The 20,419-nt window shown below is 51.5% G+C and overlaps 4 protein-coding genes across 4 annotated transcripts; 2 read left to right on the top strand and 2 right to left on the bottom strand.

The window, feature by feature from the left end:
- Positions 1-2,237: 2,237 nt before the first annotated feature.
- On the bottom strand, positions 2,238-4,580 carry UCRPA7_6644 (putative atp-dependent rna helicase drs1 protein; the record flags this gene model as incomplete). The annotated part of the gene is made up of 1 exon (XM_007919181.1): positions 2,238-4,580. One exon carries the CDS (start codon positions 4,578-4,580, stop codon positions 2,238-2,240), a length of 2,343 nt encoding a protein of 780 aa, XP_007917372.1.
- A 721-nt stretch (positions 4,581-5,301) lies between these two features.
- UCRPA7_6643 (putative microtubule-associated protein rp eb family member 1 protein) lies at positions 5,302-6,259 on the top strand (the record flags this gene model as incomplete). The annotated part of the gene is made up of 4 exons (XM_007919180.1): positions 5,302-5,315; positions 5,397-5,468; positions 5,560-5,672; positions 5,733-6,259. The coding sequence occupies 4 exons, from the start codon at positions 5,302-5,304 to the stop codon at positions 6,257-6,259; spliced, it is 726 nt and encodes a 241-aa protein (XP_007917371.1).
- Positions 6,260-7,404: 1,145 nt separating this feature from the next.
- UCRPA7_6642 (putative snare complex subunit protein) lies at positions 7,405-8,538 on the top strand (the record flags this gene model as incomplete). The annotated part of the gene is made up of 1 exon (XM_007919179.1): positions 7,405-8,538. The coding sequence occupies one exon, from the start codon at positions 7,405-7,407 to the stop codon at positions 8,536-8,538; it is 1,134 nt and encodes a 377-aa protein (XP_007917370.1).
- Positions 8,539-14,371: 5,833 nt separating this feature from the next.
- Positions 14,372-15,662, bottom strand: UCRPA7_6641 (putative endoribonuclease l-psp protein; the record flags this gene model as incomplete). Its single annotated transcript, XM_007919178.1, has 3 exons — positions 14,372-14,431; positions 14,490-15,528; positions 15,580-15,662. The coding sequence occupies 3 exons, from the start codon at positions 15,660-15,662 to the stop codon at positions 14,372-14,374; spliced, it is 1,182 nt and encodes a 393-aa protein (XP_007917369.1).
- Positions 15,663-20,419: the final 4,757 nt, after the last annotated feature.

Raw genomic sequence — 20,419 nt, 5'->3', positions numbered from 1 at the left:
CAACGCTCCTGCGCACCAATAACTGTTCGTGCTTGCTATGGTAGCGCATCACTAAACACGCCTAGATGCCTGACTGCCGCCCTCACGAATTGAAATTAGCTATTGCTCTCTTAGTTCAGTTTAGTTAGATCAGTTATCTACAGCACTACTTTTCTTACACAAATAGACTCACTTCAGCTTCTCACGGTAGACGCAACGTGGACGCAAAACATGGGTTTGTCGCTATTGTTGTGTTGTGTTTCACGTCTTTTCTATCCTTCTTCTATCCTCTAGTAGAACCCAAGACAGGCACACTGGACCAATAGACTTTTCCCTGCTGTACCTTGGATGAAAAAGTCGGACACAGTCTTTTCGCTTTGCCACCTCCCCGATGCCCAGCACGCGGCCCAGCCCAAGTGCAACTTCATCCCATGCCGTAAACGGGAAAACATCATCTCCAGGCATCCCCAGGCCGACGATGCAATGAGCTTAGTCATACAGGGTGTAAACGCTGGGTCAAAATTCCTCTCGCCTCACCAATTTGACTCGATAAAACTTATTTAGCTCAACACCGGCAATCCTCAAAGTGATCTAACTTACTGTTTTCATGATAATGGCCTTTTTGTCGTTATAATTGATGAGTTCTATAGATTTCAAGACAGTGATCTAGTTAGGATGTACGGGCAGCTGTTCCTGACTGTATCAAGGTGATTATACTTGTCAACGAATCTGAAGTAACCGAATCGATGGCGGGGCGCCACTAAATCCTCAGTGACAACTGATTTTCAGATCCGTCAGACAGCATTACGGTGTATCAGCGAAATATTCTCATTAATAACGATCTAAGACTTTTATGACTGTGTTGAGCGTACGCATTGGGTGAAGAAGAGCCTCGAGTTTCAAAACGTGGGCGGCCTGGCGGGACTACCACTTCGCCGTAACAGAGCCTCCTGATTGACCGTTCACACCCAAATAATCCTCCACGCTGTCCTGGAAAAAGACTAGGGCAGGCATTTTCGAGTGAAGTATTATCCTGCATTGACTGAAGATCGCCTCGACTAATCCGGATAGAGTCAAGACGGCGCCTCGTTGCCAATAACTCTCAGCCGCAATCTCTCAGCTTGGCATCTAGATTACACCGACACATCCAATAGGATAAGTTAGGTCAAGAGGCCGGAATATGTACAATTAAGCTTAAAAGGCGAGATTATCTGCTTGTTGCACTTTTTCTCTTGTGGAGTTGCAAAAAGTGTCCATGGCCGAAGCTTGAGAAATAGTTGCTAGTTACTCTCAGGAAAGATGTTGCGAATCGTTCTGTTGACACTGGCTATTTGCCATGTAATTAATCCTCAAAGTATAGCCTCAGATCCCTCGTTCGATTGCACGAATCCAAATTTTCAGGTAATCTACACAGCATGCAGTGCTGGGGACTATACAAATTGCTGCGCTGTTGGCACGGATTGCTGTGCCGGCGGATGTTGTGATCTAGTCTCTTGGTGTGTTGGTGTTGGCACCAGCCAAGAAACATGCTGCGACATAAACGACGCAACCCGCTGTGGAACAGGACCGGTGAGTTAAAGCAGATCAACAATGTAGCGCCAGCTGATAGTTTGGATCAGATACCCAAACCAAGTGTCGTTTGCACAGGGAGCAACGGTCTGAGTTCGTATAAGTGCCCACCGGGCGCGACTTGCGACACGAGGAACGACTCGTGCTATGGTGGCGATGATGACGCGGAACCAACGCAGACAGAGCGTGAGACACCGACCAGGACGCCCGAGCCCTCTACCGAGGCAGATGATGCTACCATCACTGAGGCGCCGAAGACCATTGTTATTACCCAGACTGTGGGCGATGATTCAACCACCACGACCGAATTCGAAGCAAAAAGCACGAGTGTTGACGATGACTCGGCGACAACTAGTGCCCAAATAAGCGTGTCCGTTTCTGTAGTCACTGTCTCAGCAACTCCGACGACGACAACTGGAAGTTCGGATGCTTGGTTGAACTCAGTGGGTCACAGACTCATGATCCTGGCTTTATTCGTGTCCGTGTATCTTTGACATGTACCCTTAACGAGGACTGTCTATCTGGTCGGAAGAAACAGGAGTTAGGAATATATTTACACATGTCATATGAATGTGTGTGCAGGATGCAAATAGTAAATGGGAGTAACAAGCTTGGTAGGATACGAGGAATACCCCTAGGTTGTCATATGAACATATGAACAAATTTTAATCTATCTACGTCAACTCATGCTATCTTCTCCTTCCGCTGCTTGCAGGCTTCTTAGAACCCCCTTTCGGTGGTCCCTTGGCTTTCGCCTTTTTGTCCTTCTTCAGGGCTAACACAGCTCCTTTGCCATCTCGTTCAGCCCTGCCCTTCTTCCAAGACCTGCCATCGCTTCGAGCAGCTTTGGCGTCGAGCTTCTTCTTATCCTTGTTGCTCAGTTTGCCACCGTCATGCTTCTTCTTCAACGATTCTCGCACACCGTTGAGCTCGGCACGACCTGCTTCTTTAGCAGCCTTCTTGTCTTTCTCCGTTTCGAACCATGTCCTCTTTGGCCGAGACTTGATATCATCCTCATACTGAATCATATTCTCGCCCTTCTTGACTTGCATCTCAACCTGTGCCATCTGCTTTTCCTCCTTCTCTTCTTGCATGACCATCTCAACCTCATCCTCTAAGTCATCAATCTTATCTTGCCATTCGTCTGCTATGGCCGGCTCGATGATGCGACTGCTGATCTTCGCACCTTGTGCCTTGCCAGCCTTTACAGCTGCCTTGACGACCTTGCGGTCTGGCTCAGCCGCAAGTGTGACGGCAACACCACTTCGACCTGCTCTTGCTGTACGACCGACTCTGTGGAGGTAGATATCAAGACTCTGAGGTGCCTCGTAGTTTATGACGGTGTCAACGCCCTTGATATCCAGACCACGAGACGCAAGATCTGTAGCTAGGAGGAAGGACACCTTTCCGTCCCTAAAAGCCTCGACACTGGCGATTCGCTGAGCTTGATTCATGCTACCGTGAAGTTCAGCGCATGAAAGTCCCAGAAGCCCAAAGATAATGCGCATTTGATGAGCGATCTTCTTTTGCCGGAAGAATATGATGACCCGTTCAGAGTAAAGAGTCTTGCAGATATGAAGCAGGTACCCCATCCGCTTGTCCTCTCGGCCGGGCCTAAGTCGGACAAACTCTTGTGTAAGAGTAGTGACCGTCTGCTTCTGCGAGTCTACCATAATCCTCGCAGGTTTGTTGAGCCCCACGCGAATCAGCTGGTCGACTGACGATGTCATAGTGGCCGAGAAGAGCATAGTCTGCCTCGATTTGGGCAATGTAGTCAGAATTTCGTTAAGTTCATCAGCAAATCCATCTTCCAACATCCTGTCAGCTTCATCAAGGACGAGGATCTCCACTGTCTCGACGGCGAAACTGGCAGAATTTCGCATATGATCGATGAATCGACCAGGCGTGCCAATAATAACATCGGGTCTCAGTCGCAGCTCTGCCTCCTGCACCTTCAAGCTCAGACCGCCGACAGCAAGACAGAACTTGATATCTGTGTGGCTCGCTAACTTGGTTGCTACTGCGTGACACTGAATGGCAAGCTCACGGGTCGGCGTAAGAATTACGACTCGGCTAGTTGGCACCTTCTTCGGTCGGTAGAGAAGTCGTTCTAAGATAGGGACAATGAAAGCTGCTGTCTTTCCAGAACCAGTGACGGCTCCACCAACCACGTCCTTGCCCATTAAAGCAATAGGTATTGTTTTTGCTTGAATTGGAGTAGGCTTTGTGAAACCCACTGATGTAAGGCCACGGAGAATTGGTCGTGAGAGAGACATTGTCTGGAAAGACGACTGACCATCCTTCTTTCCAGGTTTTGCCGGCTCTTCTGGGGCAAAGAACGCTTCTCTCTTTGCTGCTTCCTCCGCGTCCTCGTCCTCGTCATCACTTGACCCAGGTTCAGCGTCGTCGGGATGGTCGACCGGCGTTGCGATTGAGTCGTTGTCGGATGCGGCATCGTCGTCATCGTCGCTATCAACATCGGGCATCTCGTCGTCCACTGACTCCTCGGCATCGGACGCTACTGCCATGCCAAAAGCGTCGTCTGCTAGCACCTCGTCATCTTCGTCGTCGAGATCAAGGTCTTGATCCTCGTCTCCAGAAACATCTGCGCTCTCCTCCTGGGGCTCAGCGACCGTGTTGACTGCGCCGTTGGTCTTGCCTTCTTTCTTCGCTATCCTCCTTCGTATTATCTCGTCCAGGTCAACGCCTTTCTTCTCCACACCATTCATCCCCTTCTTGGCACCATCAAAGCCCCAGCCCTCAAAGTCAGCAGCGTCAATATCAACGGCGTTGTCGACCATGAATTCGAAATCTGAGTCCATGGCGCCATCATCGTCATCTTTCTGACCCCAAATGCCCTCCTGCTCCTCTTCTGTGACCTCATCTTTTTTCGGCTTCTTATTCTTCTTGCTCGTCTTGGTCTTCTTTTTCGGAGGCGCAGCTTCGACAATTTCTTCTTCTATCGGTCCAGCTTCATTGTCTGAGAGGGTGAGGATAAAGTCGTCATCCGCTTTCCGCTTGGAGGGCGCCATTATGCTTCAAAGGCTGCCTCTTCCGACAGGCAATGTGCTTGAATTGGTGGGGTTTCAATGGCAGCGAAAACTTCGGAGTGCAGCTTCCTACCTTGCCTGGGAACTTTTTTTCTGCCGCAGAATGTTGCACTAAAACTTTGGGCGGTGAGAAGGTTCGGCAGGGCTAGCAGCAACAGCTCTGTTGCACCTGGCACACAGCTGGCAGAGGCTCGACAGCTCCCGTTCAGTAAACAGGAGCCTGTAAACATGGACAATAAGTGTGTCAAACATATTACCTTGATGACAATGAGAACCAGTAGCTACGGAAGTTTTAACTCATCCATAGACACGTTTAAGCGCATATTGCAAAGTACAGACGGTATGAGGATATCAAATGGAAGGTGAAAGTACGTCCCGTGTGGATGCACGTGAGGGAAAGCAGGGGGTATAGCGGAGGGGCCAAGCGATGAAGAGGGAGGGGGGATGGCAACACACCCCACCAGTGTTGATTGGACGACGGCCTGAATTCGACTGCCTTGCAACTTTCTGAGAGCATCAAATCAACGGCGGCGATCTCTGATCAAAATAATTTCGCTCCTCCCATACACGTTCCTGCAGCCTTCTTGTTTGCCCGCCGCCTCCTTCTTCTCCCCTTCCCACCGTACAGAGCGTTATCTCTCCGGCTCAATACACGACATCCTTACGTTTATTTACCACCGATACGCGGAGCCAGAGCACAAAAATGGGTGAATCAAGGTTAGTAATTAAGCCTCGCGCCAGTCGCGAGCCGCCTTGGACGATGTAGGCCAGAACGCTCTAACCACAATATGCCCACAGACAAGAGCTCGTCCAGTGGCTTAACAGCCTGCTGCAGCTCAACATCACCAAGGTCGAGCAGTGCGGAACAGGGTGAGTGTCGCGATGCCTTCGGTGTGTCATTTTACGGCACCTACCTTCGATGCCGTCATACGGGGCCAACACTGACCGCTTTGCGAATCAGAGCTGCACTATGCCAGATCTTCGACAGCATCTTCATGGACATTCCGATGTCTAGGGTCAAGTTCAACGTTAACACGGAGTACGCCTACATCCAGAATTTCAAAGTGCTACAGAGTACGAAGCCTCCACATTGACCATAGTGTGATGATGTTTACTAAGCTATATCGCCAACAGACTGCTTCGCGAAGCACCGTGTTGATAAGCCCATCCCCGTCGAGGCCCTGGTGAAGTGCAAGATGCAGGACAACCTCGAGTTCCTGCAATGGACGAAGCGCTTCTGGGACCAGTACTACCCCGGTGGCGATTACGATGCGGTCGGGCGAAGGAAGGGCGCACCAGTCGCGGCCGGCGGTCCTGCTCCGCGTGTAGCAGCTGGCAGCGCGGGTGCAAGAAGAGGTGGCACAACCCCAACAACTGGTGCGCGAGTTGGTGCTAAAGCCGGCCCGGCCTCTGCTGCCCTTCAGCAGGAGAATGCTACGTTGAAGGAGACTGTCGTCGGCCTCGAGCGCGAGCGAGACTTCTACTTCAGCAAGCTACGGGATATCGAGCTCCTCGTCCAGCAGGCCGTCGAGGAGGATCCCGAGCTCGAGAAGCAAGAAGATGGCCTCGTCAAGCAAATCCAGACGATTCTATACTCGACCGAGGAGGGCTTTGAGATCCCTGCGGAGGGTGAAGGTCTCGACGACCAGGAGACGTTTTGAGACACCACGTACGGGAATATTGAAGCTAGATCTGAGGATGTACTTCGCATGAGGGTAATGTAAGGCAAGATGAACATACTGGTAGGGCTTGAAGCACGGGTGCTCTTGGTTTGGCGTCACTTGGTATTGGACCCTGAGTTCGACGCTCATCTATCGCTGTTGGGCAGGTAGATGATGCCAATAGGCAAGAAGCCCAATGCCGGAAGCACTGTTAACGACGTCGTTATGATAGACCAAAAAAGGTTCCTATTCTCTCTATTTGCATGGAAGATAACACTGGTGGACTCTGTGATATATTGACATGTCTCAAAAACATCTGGCTCCTGGAAAAGTTCAGACCACAACATATTCACCTAGGTCAGAGATCGTCGTTGAAGATGTCGGACGTTTGCATTGTACAATAATCTGCCAGCTAAACGGTCTAGGGCTTCAAACACGAGAGCTTAATCGCAAATATATAAGCACATATCCATGAACAAGTATGCTAGCTTAATTAAGTTTCGCTCGCAGGATGGATCACGAGAATGCTCCATAGGTTGTCTAAATACGAGGCTTCTCCCTGAGTAAAACAACATTGACATACGTTGGTTTGGTACCCTCTTCATTACTTGGGTGGGTGTAAACTGAAAATCAAACCTAGAGTCCAGAAAGAGGGAAACTAGACCGAAAGAAAAAGTATGGAGTTAATGTTTTGGAAGTGCAATGAAAGACAAAGTGGTGCAAAAACTCAATAGTCAATAAGTCTTGAAACGGACATGTCTCTCGTGATTCGTGACCTTTGTTGGGCTGAGTAGCACTGGATGGGGTAGCTGCTCCAAGCGCCGCGCCACATCCCCTGATGACGCTGGTGGAGGCAGCTGTTGCATGCAGCTCCCAACCCGCTTCCATCGTCACCATCATCCAGGGTCTAGACCAATTCTCCATACTAACCTCCCCTTCATCACATCTTCTCAACATTTTGCTTCCCTAATCTCTGTTTGCTTTTGATACCCAAGCGAGCAGTCCTTTTCTTCAGAGACACGTGCTGTACAAGTCGTAACGGCTTTACAATCCACCCTGCAACTCCACAAAGTTTCCAACACGGGCTTTAAGTGTGAATCACGCCAGACCATACAGAACTGTCGCTCGCCTACAACCACCCAACCATGGCACCGCCGGCCGAGATATCGATTCCGACGACGTGCCTCTCCTCCGTGACCGACTCCAAGCCCTACACGCTCTACAACATCACCCTGCGCCTGCCGCTGCGCTCCTTCGTCGTGCAGAAGCGCTACTCGGACTTCACGGCGCTGCACCAGACGCTCACGCACCTCGTCGGCGCCGCGCCGCCCGCCCCGCTGCCCGGCAAGTCGTGGTTCAAGTCAACCATCTCGTCGCCCGAGCTGACCGAGGACCGCCGCCTCGGGCTGGAGAAGTACCTGCGCGCCATCGCCGAGAGCCCCGACCGCAGGTGGCGCGACACGCCCGCCTGGCGGGCCTTCCTGAACCTCCCGAGCAGCAGCACGACCAACTCGGCGGCGAGCGCGAGCGGGATCGGCATTGACGGCAGGGTGCCGGCGATTGGACTGCCGGGAGCCAACACGGCTGCTGCGGCGGACCCGGGCACGTGGCTCGACTTGCACCGCGAGCTCAAGGCGGCGTTACATGAGGCGCGGCTGTGTCTTGCACGACGAGACGCGGCACTGGAGAATGGACAAGGCAAGGGCAACAGCGCTGCGTTAGAAGCGGGCGCGGCGGCCAAGAGAGCTTTGGTCAAGGCTGGGAGTCTACTGCCTTCCCTTAACGAGGGGCTACGGGCAATGAGCGAGTCGAAGAGAGTGGGCGAAGGCGAGCTACGGAGGAGGAGAGATCTGATATCGGCGGCGAGGTCTGAGCGGGATGGTCTCGAGAAACTCTCTGCCAGCTTGGCTAGCACACGCGGGGCAAGTGCAAGGGAAGGCATGCCCAATGCGGGAGACAAGTCGGCCTTGCTCGCCGGCGGATCCTCATCAGGGCCGAGGGCGGGCGGCCGTGTCCTCGGAGCACCGCTGGCGGAGACGGAGCGGACTCGGGAGCTCGGCAATGACGGCGTGCTACAACTACAAAGGCAACAGATGGAGGAGCAAGACCAGGACGTGGAAGCTCTGACGAGGATCGTCCGACGACAAAAGGAGATGGGCCTTGCGATCAAAGAAGAGGTCGATCGCCAGACCGAGATGCTCGACCAGATGAACGCGGACGTGGACCGCGTATCAGGCAAGGTCAAGGTCGCCAAGGACCGCACTCGGCGACTGGGCTGACGTGTCTGGGCTGGAGATGATGCGGCTTTGGATTCAGTGAGAAGCGTTGTGCGTTACACCATGGAGATGGTCGTGAGAGCCATCCTGCTGACGGCTGAGAGGATCATGCTTTTGCAGTGGCTTCTTGGAAAGACATGGGCGGCTCTGGCGTGGATCACGGAGATAGCAATGTATCTACTCCGGCCACCAAGATGAAAAGACGAAGCATCCATTCGGAGGGGCATATATGTGAAGAAGATTGTACAAATAATCTACGGATTATCTTTTGGTCGTTTGAGATTATTGGTAGCATAGCAAGCAAAGGGTTCAATTCGATGGGTTTTCGGATCAATATCTTCAGCTGAAAATACAATTTAAGGATACTGCAAGGCATGCCTCACGAAGCCGATGGTACCTACCTAAGGTAGGTACTCTGCCACAACCACATTGACAGCGGGAAAGTTGCGGTTTCTTTCATTCAGGCTTCGAAGGGACCCTTCATCCAGGCCCAGGGGCTTCCCAGCTGTTGGGATGACAGAACGGACCGATCCAGGCTGCAGGCTGCGAAGTGTTTCTTAATAGCGAGTCCTTGCTATTAGGTCTGTGCGCCGTCACATTCTATTCTTGTGACATACAGATTCGCCCTTGGCGAAGAAGGAATTTGACGAAGAAATGGAAGATGAATTGAGATGTCAAAGGACAAAGAGCTCCGTGTGTTCTCCTCATCTCAGATACCACCGTTTGCCTCAAGGGGGATAGATCGGGATCCGTGACAATGCAACGTGCTATTCATCGGGTCACGTTCGTTTGCATGGCGCGTGGCTGCGACAGGCAGCCGGATGAGCGACCTGCAGCGACGAGTGACGAGCCCCGCGGGGCGCTTGGGAGTTCCAAGTGCGTAGAGGCACTTTAAAGGGACGCTACGTCACCCGACAGCCAATGCAGGCTGCCAGCAGCGGATGGAAGGGACGACCCGCTGGTCCTGGTCGTTGCTAGGCAACCTCAACGTGGAGGGTGGGTCGATCCTGCCCAATCCGGTGCATCCGCTGAGTCCTGGTTAGGCCGTTAGTGGATGCAATAGAAGCCTTCTGTTCCTTTTCCATTTGATTATGGCCACATGGATTATTTCAGTATTGGCACGAGGACCAGTAAACAGACCACACTCTGTGACACTCGTTTTTGCTGCACCTGCAGCAACGGAAAAAGGCCATCTGGCTGGCGATGGATGGATGACAGTTGCGAATGCTACCCCTCAGGAGATGACAGAACGTGTGGCCAAACGCAAATTAGTTAGAGAATGGTTACAGCAGCAGCAATAGGGCACATTCAGTGACAGCCACAACGAGGTCATTGCCAGCCAGTGAGCCCAGGACCCCCCACACCGATTTGCTGGCGCTCGCGGGAGCTTTCTGTCACTCCGCGATTCGCTGCGAGCCTCCTAGGGTGGGTGGGCCAGGATGCTGAGCAAGGGCTTGGGGACAGCCTGTCACAGCGAGGAGATTGAGTAATTTCGTGGCATTGGACGCCTTCACGATGCTGCGAGGACCGTCCGGAGCTCCAGAAAGCTGCGTCGCTGGTGCAGGCTCGTTTGCCCTCGTGTTTTGACCGACAACGGCGTCAATTCGCTGTTGGGCGGCAGCTCTTCGTTTGTATGGAGGAGCTCTTGCATGCGCCTACTGCGCAGGAGCTTTGACGGTGGAGACGCGACTCGCAGCGTGCAGGCGGAAGTGCAGGAGGCGAAAAGGCGGAGGGTGAAAACTTGATACCGTAGACGATCCGACGATCAGAGCAGCAGCCGTGACGGTGATGGGCGAGAGTGGCGGTTAGAGATTCATTGGGATGTTCGAGCCGAGAGAGGCGTTAATAATAAGCCTAGCGAGCCTAGAAAGAACAATTGGCGATCTTATGGGTGTCATCGCTGTCAGGGTTCAGAAGTGATTCTGGCGTCAGAGGTTACCCTCGAAAGCAGCAGGGATATTCCCTCACAAGCCACACCAAACTGATTCCTTAGCATCATCTCCTGAAGAAACGGCGTCAATTGGCCTCATTTCGTCCCTTTGTGCCCAATACTGCAGGCTACCAGGACCTTGTTAGGAGACTCTTCGAAGAGCCTAAGCAGCTGCAATAGCGAATGAGATGGCCACAGTCCTTGAACATCGACGATTTGAGACGAACAGTGAGATGTCGTTTGTTCCAGCAGAACTTGACAGGTCGTCAATCGGCAAGTCAATTTGTTGTGTGAGTGTGTGTGTGCGGGGAACGAACCGAGAGACCTGCAGCCGAAGCAACCCAAGCCCGCCCTTGGAGTCCACCGGGTAAGTGAGAATTAGTTGGTGGGGAGCTCCTGCAGCACCGTTCGTTGCTCCCACCCACCCAAACAGCTCTGCACCCATAAAAAAAGTTACCCAAAGTAAACAGACCCCCTGTCCGCCTCTCCATCATTGACAGCATACAGCAGCAGCAGCACAGCCAGCCAGCCAGCCAGCCAGCCAGGGTTGCTTGGCTGACCACCACTTTTTTTGCATCGGCCAGTCTGATTAAAACTCTCTCACACTGCTCCTCCGCCTATGTCGTCGTCTTCCTCACACAAGCTCCACTAGAACACGACGACACGATCTTTCGCGATCTTTGCGTTTTGTTTTGTTTCGCTTGACTTGGCTTGCAGTTGCAGTTCAGTCCACAGAGATCGATACCCCCCTTCTCGGAGCAAGTTGCAGTTGGATAGATAAGCCAAAGGAGAACGACAGGCAATTGGAGTCACCCTCTCTTTCCTCCTTCGTCTTGCTTTCCTTTTCTCTCCGCTTTTCTGTTCTGCATTGGGCCCGGCGTTCGCTTGCTGCTTTCTCTTCCTGTTTCTTTGGTAAGTCAGTTGCGATTCTCACCCTCCACCTCCTCTAGCGGGATCATGGCCTAGGAATGGAGAGCTGTCTTGTTTGGACGAATAAACTTTGCTCTTTGTGTTCGATATAATCATGTCCTGTCATAGAGCTGTCGCTAACCAGTACCACCAAGGTTTCTTAACGACTTGACGACCTTCTTCCATGGCCTTTCCGAGATACCATTAGATTTCCTTTCTTTCATGATTTCAGAGTCTCTTCCGCCACTGAGCCGAGCGTAAGATTACCCCGGCAAACACAGAGCATCGTCAGTCAAGCCTCCGCCAGCCAAACAGTTCTGAGGAGCCTTCACCAGCATGAGCGGCCCTCCTCCGCCGCCGCCGCCGCACGGCGAGTCGCCCAAGACAACTGGCCTGCCTCCCGGCAAGTATGATGTCTTCATCATACCCGAGCACTCCGCAGGATCCGGCTTCCTCTACCTGCCCTCGCTCCGAACAAACACCAACAGCTTCGTCGCCGGCTTTGCCAGCGCCCTAGTCCTGGTGGTGATGTTTCAGAGCATGGCTCCTGCTTTTCAGGCATGGTGGGCTAACTTCCAAGGCATGGGCAACATGGGAATGATGATGTTGGTCATCGCCGTTGGCCTGGGAGCATGGTCATTAGGCCGACAACAGCAAGACGGGCCTGGTGGACCGGGAACAGGAGGAGGGGGCTCAACAGCAGGTGGTGGGCACACATCATCGGGCACTGGCTTCAACAACATGGGCTCCGGCCCCCACACCAGTCAAGCGCCTCCACCACAGCCTCCTCCAAATACAGGTCCACCTCCGAACTCAACAGGAGGACCAACACCAGGCACTGAAAAGCCAAAGCCATCTTGGCAGCAGCGACCACCCCCACAGCCCGGCACCACAAGGACAGAGACCCCAAAGAATTCATGGGAAAGAGCTCGAGAAGAAACTCGGAAGAGGGAAGAAGAGCGTAAAGCCAAGGAAGAGGAGCAAAAACGCAAAGAGGCAGCGGCCCAACGCCTTCGTGAACTGCGAGAAAAGGAAGCTCGTGAGAGGGAGCAACGGGAAAAGGAGCGCCAAGAAAGGGAAGCAAGAGAGCGGGAAACTAGAGAGAAGAGGGAGAAAGAAACTCGAGAGGCGCGAGAGAGGGAACAGCGCGAGAGGGACAGGAGAGACCGGGAGCAAAAGGAGAAAGAGTTGCGAGATCGATTGGAAAGAGAGGCCAAGCAACGCGAGGAAGTGGAGAGTCAAGCCCGCAAGGGAAGCTCGTATGCTTTCTCTGGAGTCGGAGAGAAGACAAATCCCTGGCCAAACGGCAAGCCTCCACCAGCAACACCACAAGCAGCGTCTCCTCGTGCTGCTAAACCAGGCACTTCGCCAAATCCCTCCTCTAACAAGAAACCACCAGCACCGACAGCAAGAACATTTGTAGGTACCGACGACGACGCCTACTCGTTCCGACCATACGACAAACCGAAACGACCAACTCACCGAAAGTCAAACTCCGACTTGTCCGAATCATCCTGGGCTCCGTCCCAGTCGACAGCACGAACGACGCCGCCACCTTCCGTCCGTGGCCCGTATACAACCAAGGATCCTGACAAGATTGTCATAAAAGCGGTCTACAGCTTCATGAACCAATACGCCAAGACACCTGCATCACAGCTCATCTCTGGCGTCGGCTCGGTGACAGATGGCCTAATCCTTCGCATCACGACCGAAGGCCTCTTCATCGATGACGACGTACGCAACGTGCCTCAGCGTGAGTGGGACGTGAAAGCCTGGACGCTGAAAGCCGTTGAGGTATGGTGCCCCTCGCACTTTTTGGCTTCTGCAAATGCTTCGAATTCCTCCCCCAGTGCGAAACCGACCCTTAGTAGCAACATTAATACTGCTTTTTTCGCCCGGGCGATGGGCGGCACGCGCATCCGCGCAGCAGAAAGAAGTGAGCCTAAGAAACTCACCAACGAGGCCGCTGATGCGTACCTCACTGAAATGCTGCGCGCCTGCAAAGACTGCTGTCGTCTGGGCCTTTGCGCTTCCTCATTTGCGAATTTAGATGGCGATGTCGAGAGCACTACCGGCAGCAGTCGTACTAATAGGACATCCACATCACAGACTGGCGATTGGAAAGCTAAAGGACTCCATCTCCTGCGCGCAACTATACGCGACCAGGAGGGTAAGAGATACCTGTTCGTTATCGGCGAGGAGGAGAGTTGGAAGGTTGCCGTCGGCCTGCAGAGGCTGAGGCGCGGAACACAAGTACGGGCGCTTGGTGTGGGAGGACTCAGTGGGTTGGAAACAAAGAGCACCCTGGAGACGCTTGGCTGGGTATGAAGTCGAGGACCACGGTCCTATTCCTCGATGGGGTTTCAGGTTGGCCAACACCAGCCGCTTCCGTTCGGTTCAATCTCGTACATATACACTTAAATACCCGACGACGGGCTGGCTGTTGAAATAAAGTGGAAGCTTTGGCGATCACGGTGTGTAGGAGCAAACGTTGTTGAAAAATACTAAGAAAGACTGTTTATAATTATATCATGCATGTGGATGAGAAATGAATTTTTTGTTTGGAATGTGGTTGTATGAGCCAGAGTGTCTCATGGAACGACACCACCTGTTCAACATTCCTGACGGTACTCGGGAGGGAACATGAGAAAATTGAACCCTGAAAAGATGTCTTTTAGACAATGCATTCCCTCGTCTGTGTAATTAATGACTAACCGCAACTTGCATCAATCAGCATGTTAATTCCTTGAAGGCAAGAAGATTACCATCTTCAATCTAACACCATGACTGATTTCCCACATCCAATGGCTGCCTCGGCCTCTATTTCAACAAGCATTTCACTTCCAATCAAACCTGCACAGGTAAGCGTATTTGATGGTCGGATGCCGTGACACTGGAACGCCCATCCATGAGCCTCAGAGACACCTTGCACATTCTCTTCTCGTGATATCATGACCCTGGTACGAACAACATCTGACATGCTACTGCCGAGCTTTTTCAGTGCGCGCGCGATAATGTCGAGTACCGCGACAGTTTGACAACGGGGGCAAGTGCCTCCTATGACTGTGAGCTGGGATTGAAGCTCGGGTGGCGGATTGGCTGTCGTTCCTGACACTCTGATAGTGTCGCCGACTCGCACTGCGCGGCAGTAGCCTGCTATTGGCTCCCATTTGCTGCCAGAACGGTACTCGACTCGATGTCCTTTAGCGATAGCTTGCTCGACATTTCGCAGCTCGGCTGTCTCCTTGATGTGGTCGCTCAAGTCGCCCGCTGCCGTCAGATATGGCGGTTGGCGATACTCGTCGCCGCAATCTCCTGGGATGTCCGTCAATCCTGACTGTGCTTCTGAGATGAGGTCCCTGTCCTCGTCATCGAGCGAGAAAGAGAAAGTTGCGAGATTACTCTTAGCATATTTCTCGCTGTCTGAAGAGAGTCTTGAGCCCACAATCACCGCCTTGACTACCGGGATATCAAGCACCCAGCGTGTCGCAACGGCGGAAATCGGGACATTGTGCTTCTTCGCTACAGCTTCCGCAGCCTTCAAGAGATGCTGAAAAGCCTGCCATCCACCCGCCGCTTGTATAAAGCGCAGATACTTCCGCAAACTCCAATTGAGAGGGCTCATCTCCGTAGGCTCCGGCGCATCCACCCACTTCTCGCTCAAGAAGCCGCCCAGCAGCGTTCCATACGCTAGTATCCCCACATTGTTTTCTGCACACAACTTACCTAGCCGTCCCTGGACCAGCCTCTGGTCGAGGAGTGAGCAGGACACTTGATTCGTAGCAATGCGATACCCCGAGTGGATAAGCAGCTCCAGGTGAGCAGCATCCGTGTTCGTCAATCCTACATGCAGGATCTTACCCTGCTCCTGCAAGGTGCGCAAGTGCGCCAGGTTGCACAGGTATGTGTCGTCGCTATAATCCCAGATGTGATACTGCATGAGCGCTATCTGCGACTGCTTCATCCTGGCCAGGGCGCGGTCGACAGCTGCCTCGGCATTGGCGAGCGACTTGATGCCGTTCTCGGCTGGGCACCACTTGGTGAAGGCCGTGATGGGTCGTGCGGAGGCAGAGGCGGTAATGTGCGCCCCGACCACGAGCTCGGCGTCGCCGTAGTGGTCGGCCATGTCGAAAGCGGATAGGCCATGATCAATCCTATGTAGCGATTGGTATGTTGCAGTTTAGATATTCAATGAATGTCCTTACAGTGGTCCTATGGCGTTGGCGGCTGACTCAACATCAACATCCGCGTCGTGCCCGCCGGCAAGTTGCCATAGCCCATTGATCATCCGAGGGATCTCGAGTGAACCACCAATTTTAGTCCGCTCCACTAGCGGTAAGGAATCCGAGGATATTGTAGACATCATACGTCTAGTCTCGTCTACTATCTAGATCGGCTGTAAAGAGGAGTTCCGGACATGTAAACGAAGCCGCTGAGTGGGGTAAGTGTGTCCCAGATGTCACACACAGAGATGCAGTCTGGTAATGTTCGCGGAGATCAAACACATCGAGTATTTGCAACTATTCCTTTGAATAAATTAATTGAGCCAGTATTTCCACAGTTGGCAAGATGATAGTTGCATAGAGTACTTGTGCTCGAAGTAATATGCGAGGTATTCAGTGTTGTCTCGAACTAAGCGCCCGGATCATGGTAGCAGGTGATATTGTGTATAAGTAAACTAATAAAAGATGGCAATGGCCCCAATCTGAGGTTCATTTCCCAGCTCTACAGACAGTTGTAGAGGTGTCTCTGAATCTTTGGCCACTCCCCAAGTGACATTCGACCCCCTGAGAGCTAACTTGTCTCAGTAAGACTTGTTTCTCCATCCTCTAGGTCAGACCACGTCCAAGATGCCTTCCACAAAGCTTGTTGATGTTGTAAATTGAAGCTAGCCTTGGCTGGCTCTGCTGGCCTCAGTCCCTCGAAATAACCCCGATTACCCTTGAACTCTTTCGCAATGGTCATGTCGAGAAGATCTTTCGCTGCATCAGCCGACTTCCGCACGCCCTTGGTAAACATTTTGACGACAGGCATCATGAAATTCACAACAGAAAGTACCATTCGCAATTGTGCACGTTGTTCTGTGTGGGCTCGAGAGTCGGTCAGACCTCCTGGGTCCATGGTTCGCACGGCAATGTTGGAAAGCTTGGGATCCTGAAATTATTATGGTTAGTATTACTTTCGGTAGTATCAACGGTGGATTCGTTCTTACGGCCTTGAGCCTCCTATTCAGGTCATGCATGAATATGACGACCGCCAGTTTCGCAGTACCATACCGCTGGAAGCCCCTAGCATGTTCTGTTCCCGGTACGTCTGGCTCTGGCTTGATGAGGGTATCGATATTGTCCGGAAAATCAGCTGATAGCTTGGCGATAGGATTGGGTCTCTCATCCGCTGGATATTGTGCGGTCGACCCGAGGAGTATAACCTGTCCATCCAGCACCATGGATCCCAAGAGCTTGAGTACCAGGAGATAATGGGCGAGATGAGTGACTTGAAACGAAGCCTCGTATCCATCGACAGTATATTTCACGCCATTGAGCGACCACGAGAAGGCATTACATACTATTGCCGAGATGCGTGGGAGTTGGCCGCCTGTAATGCGTTGAGAGATCCCATCTGCAAATGATCGAACGGCATTTAGTGAGCCCAGATCGAGTGCTTCAATAGATGCCCGAGCTTCATTGTGAGATGATATGATCTTCTTGAGTCTTGCAGTATGCTGGTCAGGCTCGGGAGATTGGTTTCGCACAGTCAGGATCAAGGTCTGTTTGGGAGCATGAGTCAAGAGAAGGTCGACGTATTCGAGTGCTAAAGAGCTATTAGCACCAGTCACAATGATAGTTCCTTCCATGATTGCAAAGATGAAGAACTCCTATAATTACAACTTTTTATTAGAGCTCTTGGGAGATGGGTTGATGAAGGGTTTTGCTAATTTACTATTGAGAAGTCAGTGTGGCAGAAAAACGCCCGGAATTCCGTGGGCAAGAAACACCACGCCGTAGCCCAATACTATTGTACAATGATGAGATCGTCTAGCAGGAATCCTCCGGGAATCATTGTCTCTTCATTCTATTTTAGGATGATGGAAATGTCATAGAGGAAACTATCTTGAAAGATTACACAAGGAGATTGCAGCGGAGGTAGACTGATTACGAGTGAAAGGGGGCGTTACCTCGACGGTCATACCATCGGCCAGTTCACTACGCAACAATAAATAGCCATACTTAAACACAAATGCTTTGACCAGCGGAACAATCTACCCGACACAATCTCTTCCCAATTGAGTCGAAATCTTTATCACGGGCATCGCAGAGTCAGCGAAAGTTGTAGGAGCCTCCATCTCACTTATTTTTTACTCTCAGAAGATAGAGAATGTGCAATTAATTCCCTAAATAATTCGTTGGAAGCCGATACTTGTACTTGTGCTCGTTCATTGCTGATACTAGACGTTGACAGACCTATTGTACCAATCACATGGACCGGCATCTTCTAGATATGGGTTTGTAGCAGAGTCAATCGGCTCAATATCAGAAACAATGATGCATTAGGCTGACTACAAGTAGGCAATAACACGGTAGTCCATTTCGGGCTCCTAGACCGCTGTGATTGCAAAACGCCCAGGCCATTGCAGGAACAAAAGTACTGGTTGAACCTAAAATGGAATCGTTCGCGACTTCAGCCCACCAATTCACTCCCTTCTCGCATGACCCCCTGCAGCATTCCCTTTTCTTTTCAAAAAGCCTTAAAGCTATATTTTTTTCTCACGGTTAGTTATGAGGAATATCGTTTTTGGCGCACAGAACATTGATACGTTGACAAATGGCATCACCAACTTTGTCTCCGGACTGGAGTCCTACTGCCCCAGGCTATCTCAATCCGACTGATATCTGGATCTGGGATGATAACACTAATCCACTAGGTAGAAGGACCGTCCTTGGTGGGCCATCACAAACGACTGATTATTTTCCTGCGACTTGGCTACCGGCCGGTGTATACACAGGTACTGAGTGTCCACCAGAGTACACTGTAGCCTGTCAAGCTGGTGACATAGTTGAAGCGGTAACCTGCTGTCTAATGTCTGTTACACTTGCCTTCACTCTTGAGACGAGTAAATAGGACACGAACTCAATTCGGAAATTTCTTTTAGAGTCTACAATTTCAGTTGCGTCGGAACACATAGTTCGTCAATTCGTGAGTCCTTGTTTCATTACAGCTCGCAACATGGCTCTTCGGATGAGTGGACGGTTACGACAACCAACTTTGTATCTCACACGAAAACTGTAGGCATTGCGGCAGTATACACAGACAACCACCTCTTTGCTCTGGCTGTGGTATTCGTAGGCCCTGTAGGTAGATTGGAGAAAGGTATTCTGCGTGTCAATGCCACGTACTTATAGAATTGACAGACAAGAAGCTCAAGTCCCTCGACGACTGTCCAGCGCGTTTCAGTCCAGAATCGACAACAGCGCTTCAAGTCTCTACACCAGACCAAACAATGACATATGGCCCAACGTTGAGTACGAAGGCTTCAATAAACCCAACGGGCTCCACAGACTTCACAAGCTCGAGCTCCGAATTGTTGAGAAGTACGAGTCACATTTCTAGTGGTGCGGCCAAATTGCGTGAATCGATGCTTAGCACAGGGGCAGCTGCAGGTATCGGTATAGGGGCTGGGATCGGCGTTATACTGACATGCTTCCTGGCGTGGTTCCTCTATATGCGCAGAAAGTCTAGACGGTCGCGATTGCCACCCCCATACGCTCCCCCAAATGCTGCAAGTCATGAGGATAAACGACTTTGTCGGTCAGAGTTGCGTCCCTCCGCACTAGCCCCAGTATCGTACGAACTTGGAACAGATGCACCTGCCGAGCTTCCAACACGCTACTGATACCTTTAATCCGCCGCTTCGTCTTGTGGGGAAAAAGAACTTACTGTTTCCGTTTCAGGTCGAGAAGAGGCAAAAATGGACCAATTTTCTAACGTGTCCGGCACAGGGGGATTGTCTATAGTAATCGAAGCCAAGATCGCGACCGAATTTCTTGGTCCTTTAGGGTCTATTGCCTCTAGTGCCTGCTGATGAAGTTGTGAAATGGCAGCATATATATCGTGTTCATGTTGTGTTTCTGGATTCATTTTCCTGCTAAGCAATTCCATGCCACCCGTGGTGAGCAGCCGATCTTCCTTGACAAGTGTATGATCCGGGACCATGATCATTTGCCCAAGGAGGATGATCAAACAGGACATCCATGGATATACATGAATCCTAATTCTTGGGTTTAGTGCGCTGAGCCACATAAGTTCTCTGTAAGGTGATGAAATACTTACCACATAGAGAATTCTGACACGTCAGCAATGACGGCTAACTTTAGGCATACCCTGCTAAGTTCAACACATTTGTTCCAAGTCTCAGACTGCGATGGCTGTGGCGTTGATGCCGCCTGAACATTGAGTCTCGCACGGCTATATGTCTGAATGCGTACAATGCAGTCCGAATCGGCTGGATAGATACCGTGGACGATAAGCCAACACTCTAGGTGCATAAGATGAAGGGATGCCATGTGAAGTAAATGACTGCAGGCCATGGATTCCACAATTACCTCAACCCGAAATTGGGGTGGTATTGAACGCTGCCAATTGTCAAGCATGGTGTTGAGCCTCTCAGTGGCAGCGGTTCTTGCAACCGGTGGCATATCGCTAGACCCAGAGGTACCAAAAGCTTCGTAAACCTGACCTTGAATGTGTGCCAACTGAACACGAGCACGGTGATAATTAAATGCCAATGTGCCATCGAGCGTGCAGACTTGACCAAAGCCGTCGTGGGGATTTGACGGGGGAAGTTCAAGATGAATATCAGCATCTGACTGGCTGCTGGGAATGCCCCAGCGAAGTGATATACTCTTTCAAACATCAGTCAGGAATTTAGAACGCATTATATTAGGTGACTCACCTTATCAAGACAGTATGCAATCCAGAATACCCTATTTCTTTGTTGTGCTAGCTCTGGATACAAGGAATCGCCTGGTATCTTTCTGTTCAAGCGCA

The sequence above is a fragment of the Phaeoacremonium minimum genome (genome assembly GCF_000392275.1).
Source record: "Phaeoacremonium minimum UCRPA7 unplaced genomic scaffold PA7_03_scaffold_480, whole genome shotgun sequence".
In the NCBI taxonomy this organism is placed as follows: Eukaryota; Fungi; Ascomycota; class Sordariomycetes; order Togniniales; family Togniniaceae; genus Phaeoacremonium; species Phaeoacremonium minimum.
The sequence above is the reverse complement of the archived record's forward strand: the minus strand, read 5'-3'. Positions and strand labels throughout refer to the sequence as shown.